The sequence below is a fragment of the Ruditapes philippinarum genome, unplaced genomic scaffold (genome assembly GCF_026571515.1).
Source record: "Ruditapes philippinarum isolate M1 unplaced genomic scaffold, ASM2657151v2 ctg3459_1_1_1_1, whole genome shotgun sequence".
NCBI lineage: Eukaryota > Metazoa > Mollusca > Bivalvia > Venerida > Veneridae > Ruditapes > Ruditapes philippinarum.
Genome location: NW_026855417.1, coordinates 420,832 through 430,606, shown reverse-complemented (window position 1 = coordinate 430,606; position 9,775 = coordinate 420,832). Strand labels below are relative to the sequence as shown.

The 9,775-nt window shown below is 32.6% G+C and overlaps 1 protein-coding gene across 1 annotated transcript; it reads right to left on the bottom strand.

The window, feature by feature from the left end:
* Positions 1-241: 241 nt before the first annotated feature.
* On the bottom strand, positions 242-8,178 carry LOC132743250 (sodium- and chloride-dependent transporter XTRP3-like; the record flags this gene model as incomplete). The annotated part of the gene is made up of 2 exons (XM_060731785.1): positions 7,771-8,178; positions 242-714 (listed from the first exon to the last, which is right to left on the bottom strand). Coding segments are annotated over exons 1-2 (672 nt in total), but the record flags the coding sequence as incomplete, so codon positions are not given.
* Positions 8,179-9,775: the final 1,597 nt, after the last annotated feature.

Genomic DNA, 9,775 nt, shown 5'->3' with positions numbered 1-9,775 from the left:
CAAATATATACATGAAAAGTACGTGCAGAATGCGGGACTGGCAAGCTATAGTATCAACAGTCACAGAAACTTAATACATTTGTGTATGTTCAAACATTTATAAAAATACGGAGTAAGGAACTCTAGTATAGACTGTCGTTTTGTCTAAACAACTGACCTCTTTATAAGATCAAATACTAATTAGAATTCATTAAATAAGGTATTATGTATTTAGTTACTGTTAGAGGAATACATGAATTACCTTCCCAGATGACTTAATTCCCTTCCATATGCAAGCATAGACAATACACCAGGCAAATATGAGACAGAGCAACATCTTCCATTTAATACCGTCAGGTGACGACAAGCTCGGCGAGACGTCAAGCGCGTTCCTGTACCAGAAATATGACGTAGATCCACCTTTTACGCATTCTTCCACCTCAATGGTTTTATTTTCAGCCTCGTTAAATTCTGTTGGACAGGAAGCCCATGGAAGTGGGCTTTGGAATGAGTGGAAAAGATAAAAGAAACACCACATGATAATGGCGTTATAATATATAGCAACGTTAAATGACGTCACGGCGCTTGCTAGTCCGATTCCGCCTAAAAGCGGGTTTATCTCGTTCCATACTATAACAGTCCCTTTCTGCATTTTTTGTCCAATAGCAAACTCTAAATACAGTATAGGCATTCCTTCTGCGAACAACATGATTAGGTATGGTATTAAAAACGCTCCTGAAACGAGAAAATAAATGAATTTTAATTTGTTTTTCTTTTAAAAACTCTAACGTTCAACTCGATAAAAATAATTATAGAATACAAAGAAACTCTGATTGCGCTGATTTAGATTCAATATAAGATCTGACTGAACAATGTAGACCAAGATTCATGTTTTGAGAGAGAAAAATGTTTTGGTTTTTTTTGGGGGGGAGGGTGGGGGGAGTTGACGATGACGACGGAGTGTGTGTACCTTCACTGTTATATTAGTAGCATCTTTTACCGCCATAAGGCTAGCGTTAAATGTCATCTGAACATTAAAATATGCAAAGTTCTTACAGAACGGCGGCGTTTATATTAACATATGATGATACTAAATTCAGTGAATTCAGTGGAGATTTAATTTGGTGGGATTTTAACTATCGTCACGCATAAACCTTTCATATTGAAGACAATGCAAACATAGTCGTTTAAACAGTGTCTAAAATTATTTGTACATTTTCGCTTTAAAAGCCAAAGTTTTAACTTTTCCATATTTGAAAATTTTTGCTGATTATGTGTAATTAATTAATGCGTTCGTATCAAACATTATACAATGTATATAGGCGCTTTTATTTATTGTAAATATTGACAGATATAGTCAGCCCTTTCTGCAACTTTGTACGTGCAAATAAAAAACTTTTTTAATAGTGTTTCTATATGGGAAAATTTCTAAAAGTTATCTAATTCACAAACTCAATCAGATTAAATACATTTAAAAACAAAAGATCTGACATTAAAACAAACTTTTGGGCACAGTCCAACTTGATTATTATCTTTTTCTTTTTTTCACATGCAAATACACCATTATACTCATCAAACCTCTTGTTCCTATTAGGCCTTTATTGCATGTTATGATTTCTTTATATCAGATTACAACTCAATAACGTCAATAAATGATAAGTGGTTGTAATATGATGACCTATTGTAGATAATAGCCAAATACATTGCGAATAAAAAGCCGGACTACATTTCGTTTACAATGTGAATAAAAAGCCGGTCTTTTACAATGCGAATAAAAAGCCGGACTACAGTTTCGTTTACAATGCGAATAAAAAGCCAGACTACATTTCGTTTACAATGTGAATAAAGAGCCGGTCTTTTACAATGCGAATAAAAAGCCGGATTACAGTTTCGTTTACAATGCGAATAAAAAGCCGGACTTCATTTTCGTTTACAATGCGAATAAAAAGCCGGACTACAGTTTCGTTTACAATGCGAATTAAAAGCCGGACTTCATTTTCGTTTACAATGCGAATAAAAAGCCGGACTACAGTTTCGTTTACAATGCGAATAAAAAGCCGGACTACGGTTTCGTTAACAATGCGAATAAAAAGCCGGACTACATTTTCGTTTACAATGCGAATAAAAAGCCGGACTACATTTTCGTTTACAATGCAATTAAAAAGCCGGACTACATTTTCGTTTACAATGCAATTAAAAAGCCGGACTATATCAAACGGACAACATTTTCGTTTACAATGCAAATAAATAGTCGAACACCATTTTCGTTCACGTTGCGAATAAAAGACATGCTTAAAAATGCAAATAAAAAGCCGGACTACATCAACCGGACAACATTTTCGTTTACAATGCGAATAAAAGCCGGGCAACATTTTCGTTTACAATGGTCTAAATTTCCTGACTAGATTGTCGTTTACTTGTTTAATAGAAGAATTGAAAATAAAATATGAAATATTTAAACATCATTTACAGTTTATATGTGTATAAGTTAACTATGGTCTATGCCATATACATGAATTTAATATATTTTTTAACGTATCACAACAAAAATAAGTGTTTGAATGACATCGTTTCATTTTTCAAATTCTTTGCTACATTTAATTAATTAACTGACACTAAATTTGTCATTAAATGCAATTTATCACATTCGCACGATGTGAAGATTCAAACATACTCTTAATTTTAAATAAGCATTAACTACTATCTAAAACTTAACATAATCAACTATTTCGATTACAATTTAAAGGGTTTTTTTATTACGGTTTATATTAAGAATTTATTACTCTATTAATATAAGTTCACACTTTAGCTGAGTATATGTTTTAATCAATGTTGTGTAATGATATTTTTAAAAAATTACATTTAGTTTTAAATATTTGTATAATTGTCTGAATAAACACATCATGAAATTTGGTGCTGTGTCTTTTATCAACGTCATATTGACATTCAGAAACATTCTGTTAGAATATCATTGACTTCTTCAAATACCACCATTCTCGATATTCGAGCATGTATTGTGCACGTGCAGAAGAACAATAATTTAATTTCGTATTTGCATGTCATTTCGGCACTGACATATTTCCTGTAGGAGATAGCGTTCATATAGAAACGTTCAGCTGGCCTTCATATACAATGTCAATTGTATTACAGTAAAGGTTAAACATTGTAAACGATTTGTCAATTAGACCGGTAATTAACTTCAGATGATTTCCGCAAACATACAATTTTTTGAGTATTTATTAGTATACAGTATATTAGAATAACACATGTTAACTACTTTAAAGAAGTTAATAAATTATAAACTGACATAGTTCATGCAAATATTTACTACACGTGCTCACTGAAAGAAATGCTACACAACACCACGTTTATGTCAAAAGGTACACTACTTAATACCAATAGGGCTACACATGTCCAAAGGCTAAACAACACCGCTTCAATGCCAAAAGGTTGCTTGAATTACTTGAATTGCACGACATTACTTTACTATGAAAAAGACTACACAACATTGCTGTTCGAACTGAAAGCCATGAGGTTAAACTTTTTATCATTCATTCATCATTCACTGAAGATACTGGGTTGTTTAGATTTTATCAACTTGATCATCAGCGGACATTGTCCTCGTGAAGAAAGGAAGCAGAACTCCTGTCTAGCTGCTCTAAAGTATAATTGCCCTTTACAAGTGTCAATTTACGAGCGGTTTTTATTTTCTATTAAAATAGCAGGGATTCTTTTGATTGAAGAAACCATAGGTCTGGGTTCAACATGGTTTTGGACAATGATTTAAAATCATCTTACCAGGTGAGGATCCAGAACAAGAGACATTCCATATTTCAGGGGGCGTTATGAATTTTAATGTTGTTGTTTTTCAGAGGGGTTATGAGTAAGATTTTCAAGAAATATGCAAGTTCAATTTCATATTTCAAAGGTTTAAACATAATAACCAAATCCGAGGAGGGGTCATGACCCCCTTCTCACTCGGGATATCCGCCATATATAAGACATACAATGTACTATTTTAACTACATTATCTCTAACTACCCGTGTACCGTAACTTAATTATATTAATGTATTCGCTTAACCTTACACAATGAATAAAATGAACAACAACAAGAACGGTATTCGGTGACAATTTGAACTGACCTTTGTCGGTAATCTATGTTTGAAATCATTGTTGTCCAATAGAATTGCAGTATTTTATAGGAATGGCAACACGTTTAGTTTAGTAAACCGGCTACCTATTAGTCAGTTTAATTAATCGACAATTTAGATGAAGAAAAAATTTCAAACATTAAATAAAATAGAATCAAAGACTGCGCCATTCTTGATATAATTGTTGAGATTATTGTTTATAAGCACAGCCATTCGTAAATGTTACTTTAAACACTAACCGATGTAGTGTTTGAAATCATTTGATATCATTGTTCGCCTGACTAGTCTAATGTAGCCGATTTTCAGCTCATCAGTAAATGTGTACGATTTATTTGAAATACCCTACATTCTAGTGGACAAAATAATGCAAAAACAATAATTTTTTTGTAAATGCTCACTAAGATATAATTATAGATTAGTGTTTGGTATTTGAAGATCGTTCAGCACGACATTATTGTTGTGCTTGTAGTATTTTTAGTTTCTACTTTTCGGCATTTTCTAGTTGGGTGGTTCCAATATTCCTACTTGAACAAGCAATTATCATAGTATTGCAAGCAATCCATAAGTCCCCTACCGGTAAGAGCCCAAGCAACATTCTGAAGGGCCATTGGCCATTCACTTAGGTTCGTATTTTAAGTAAATTTGTTGAAAAAGTTCTTTAAAAGTGATCACAGGAAACAGTTTTTATGTACAGACAGACGGACTGAAGGACACTCTAAAGTTATTTTTTAAACATCCCTGTTATCAAAATATAACATTTTTAAAATCCTATCATGATTGAAGAAGTTGGAGTAAAAATTACCAATTTCTCAAAAAAAAGTCTAAGTTCAAAAGGGGCATAATTCTGGAAATAGTCTTGCTAGAGTATTGAACACTCATAAATGTTGAGTGACAATAAGAAACATTTATATGAAGTTTGAAGTAGATACATTCAGAAAAAGAAGTTATTAAAAAAAACAATGTTTTTTCATGAAAATTTTAAGTTCAAGGGAGGTAATTCTGATAAATTTTGTGCTAGAGTTGTAAACCTTGTCACATATGATGTGGTTGATGACAAGCAACTTATATTTAAAGTTTGAAGAAAATACCTTAAGAAATAAAGAACTTATAGTGAAAAAACTTAAAAACTAGAATCAGAAATCTTGAAATTCAGTCTATTTGTTGCCATAGCAACCAGAATTTTCAACATAGGAAGATAAAAAAGGATGTGCATAATTTCCATACTGCCATCTACCCATATGTCAAGTTTCATAAACATATTTTCAGTACTTTTTGTGTTATCACTGGATCCAGGTTATGTGTAAAACTTGCCATATTTTCAGTCTATTTGTTGCCATAGCAACCAGAATTTTCAACATAGGAAGAAAAGAAAAAGATGTGCATAATCTCCATACTGCCATCTATCCATATATCAAGTTTCATAAAAATATTTTCAGTACTTTTTGCGTTATCGCGGGATCAAGGTTATGTGTAAAATTTGCCATATTTTCAGTCTATTTGTTGCCATAGCAACCAGAATTTTCAACATAGGAAGAAAAGAAAAAGACGTGCATAATCTCCATACTGCCATCTATCCATATATCAAGTTTCATTAAAATATTTTCAGTACTTTTTGCGTTATCGCGGGATCCAGTTTTGTGGACGGACGGACTGACGGACGGACAGACGGACGGACTGACGGACGGACGGACAGACGGACGGAGGGTAAACCTAAAGTCCCCTCCGGTAAACCGGTAGGGGACTAATAATGTTGAATCACCCTTAGGATATGTTGCCTGCTTTTTAAATTTGTCTTTTGACGTCTTATCTGTGATACGCAGGCTTCATAACCTCTGATCCCCTTTCAAAATTCCATTTTATTTAGTTCCGCCCATTGTTTTCTCGTTTAGGGCACACGCTTTTTATTACTTGGGGACCATACGCCGCTTTTCATGGAATGGCACGGAAGTGTCACATTGAAGGTTCCATGATAACCGCCGTATGAACACATCTGCGGATGTTTCTGAATTCAAAATTTTACTATTTCATGTTTAAATGTTGAATTCTGCTTAAGCCGGTGCTAGGGGGCGTGGACGGTAACTTGCACTTTCCAGTACCGTCCATGAACAGGCTCAATCAAACCGAGCCTGCAACATTTTCAATTTTGCCGTGTTGGGCTTTCTTTAGGGATTCTGTATTTATCTATTTTTGGAAATAGAATGGCAGCATATCAAATGACTTATAACACATTTACTTGGGTAAATCAGCTAAATTTAACCAGTCTAGTTAACCGACAGTTTTCAAACACTAAACTGTTTTAGTGTTTATATTTGCAAATGTTTACTAATAAACACAAACCTATATACATAAAAAACGATTTAGAGAAGAATGTCAAAAATGCTATTCTTTTTCTTTAATCAATCTTAGTTTAAAGTATGTAAATTTACACCAGTTTAATTAATAGTTGTTGTTTATTGTGCCAATGTGTAGCCTGAGGTTTCAATATTTCAGTATCAAGGTCAAACATGCGTGCACGTGTTTAAGATAGGAACGCTGATGCTTCAGCCGTGATATATTGTGACTCTAGGAAAATAATTCCACGTGTTGGTGTGGTGTAAAATCTCGGTGGCTTATCAATCTATCCTGTACCACAGTTCTAGGAAATATATATTCTGCTTTTTATTGTCTGTGTAGAAAATGATACACAATCTAAATATAAGGAACATTTATACATGCGTATGGAATTAATAACAAGTATGACATTGGTGAAGATCACGTTAAAGTACAGATATAAATTGCTCGTTTCATTTACAGAAAGATGATGTTCTGCACGAGTTTTGATTGGTGTATCATTTTATGCACGTTGCTTTCATGAGCTACACTCATTAGCTTACTTATATTTAATATAGTTTTTGTGACAGCTTAGATTTGACTTTAGTGTGTGTTTTGTTGTTGTTGTTGTTGTTGATTTTAAGTTTGTTAACCTAATGTAAAAAAAAACAGGCACAATTAGTGTCACCCAAGAATGTTTAATGATATATGGTTATTGTTAAAGGTATGTTATTAACATCATTCATTAAACGGTACATTAAAGTAACACAAAATCTGTAAAATGTTAACATTTTGCATATAATTTTAGCAAATCTGGTTTTAATTAAACTTGAAATGAAGCCAAATATATGACGAAATGCACTTATTTCTCGTTGTAATATTAAGTGTCAATTAATGTAATATTATACTTCGTACGTTTAAACTTGATTATTATTATTAGAATGTTTAGATTTCACTATCTTGTCTTCAATGACTTATTAACGTATATGTATAAAAACACACAATATTTACGCGCCATTTTTACAGATATAATCAACATTTTATAAATCTTGGAGAAAACGTGTAATTTAACACGTGTTTATAAACACAAAAGCTCTGCATATTTTATAAAATCGGTCACCATACACACAAGTATCCATCGATTTTAACAGAGTATTACGGCGAGGTTTGTAAAGATGGCGCAAACTACAAATATAATATAAATTGATATTGCTGTAGAACGAAATCAGTCCATTTGCAACAGCATTTTCTAGTAAATAATTATTTAGAAGCGTTTCCAAGGAAACGCATGCGTATTGCAATTAGCAGGGTAGATTAAAATAGACATACCACCGCCGTGTTGCTGGACTAAATACGGAAATCTCCAAACATTTCCTAATCCCACAGCATAACTGATCACCATAAATATATACTGCCATTTAGAATCCCATGCTTGTCGCTTCTTTAAGGGTTTTTTAGATCCAGTTTCTGTGTTTAAAGGCTCTAATTGTTCCTCAGTATCAACATTGTGTAATTTCTCCTTTGCCATATTGTTTTCTTTATAATCGATATTTAACAGTTAATGTTGTTAATTTAGTCTGTCTTGACTTTTCACTCATAAAACGTAAAACAGACTTTTTCAAAATAAGTTCTACAAATATTTTTTATCCGATTAAAGCACTGTACTGGTTTATTTCATGTGTTTAAACTCTCACAGAATATAGAGGTATATACTCCACGTGGCTTTGTATTATAGCAAATAAAACATATTCGCTGTAGAGAACAGTCGTATTCAAGAAGGCTGTACAAATTTAATGTTAAGTTAGTTACACTAAAATCTGTTTATCTTAATGGCGTCGAATAGTTTTTAAAAAATGCCAAACATATCTAAATGATTGCTGCTAAAACAATTGGAAGGAATCGATGACTTATTGAAAAGGTCTTAATTAAGAGTCAAAAGTAAACCGGAATAATTATGTATCGTACGTTATCTGTTAAACAACAGCTCGAGAAAAAGTGTACTCATATTAAACCTCAAGTGGCGCTAATAAAATGGTGTTTTTTTGTTGCTTTTTTTTTGTTGCCGTTTTTTTTAATTAATTCTCCAATATATTTAGTTTCTATGTAAAGGAAAAAATATCAAAGTGGTTTAACATTATGTGTTCATTACATACATTAGCCACACCGCACATGAAAATTACATACATTAGCCACACCGTAAATGAAAATGACATACATGACCCATACCGTACTTGAAAATTACATACCTAAGCCACACCGTACATGAAAAAAACATACATTACCCATACCGTACATGAAAATTACATACCTTAGCCACACCGTACATGAAAATAATATACATTACCCATACCGTACATGAAAATTACATACATTACCCATACCGCACATGAAAATTACATACATGGCCCATACCGTACATGAAAATGACATACATTACCCATACCGTACATGAAAATTGCATACATGACATATACCGCACATGAAAATGACATACATTACCCATACCGTACATGAAAATTACATACCTTAGCCACACCGTACATGAAAATAACATACATAACACATACCGTACATGAAAATTACATACATTACCCATACCGCACATGAAAATTACATACATGACCTATACCGTACATGAAAATTACATACCTTAGCCACACCGTACATGAAAATAACATACATTACCCATACCGTACATGAAAATTACATACATAACCCATACCGCACATGAAAATTACATACCTTAGCCACACCGTACATGAAAATAACATACATTACCCATACCGTACATGAAAATTACATACATAACCCATACCGCACATGAAAATTATATACCTTAGCCACACCGTACATAAAAATGACATACATTACCCACACCATACATAACAAGTGTCATAAATCTTGCAGCAATGATTATTACTCAGTGTAAAATATTGTTTTACTCTAACTTTTTCATTACAAGAAGGATTTTCTTTATATTTTAAAGATCCCGTATGTTGTAATTAAGGATGTAACAAAACTTAAGTGAAATTTTAAATATGTAAATAATTATTCTTCTAAAACAATTTCCAAACATCCAAGAATATGTTAAAGATGTACTGCAAATGAAAGTAATCTTAAAAATATATAATTCATTTCTTATTGAAAAATATGGCTTAGACTTCATCGAAATAAAATTACTTATTACCTCCCTTTATTTACATGAAAGATAAATTCGGTAATATCTTCGACGCCCCGTGTATGTGTCGAACCTACAGCGGTTAGGGGCTACTACTAACCACAGCGTCTGTTATAACGAAGAATTAAAGATCTTTACTTATATAAAGTATTTCAA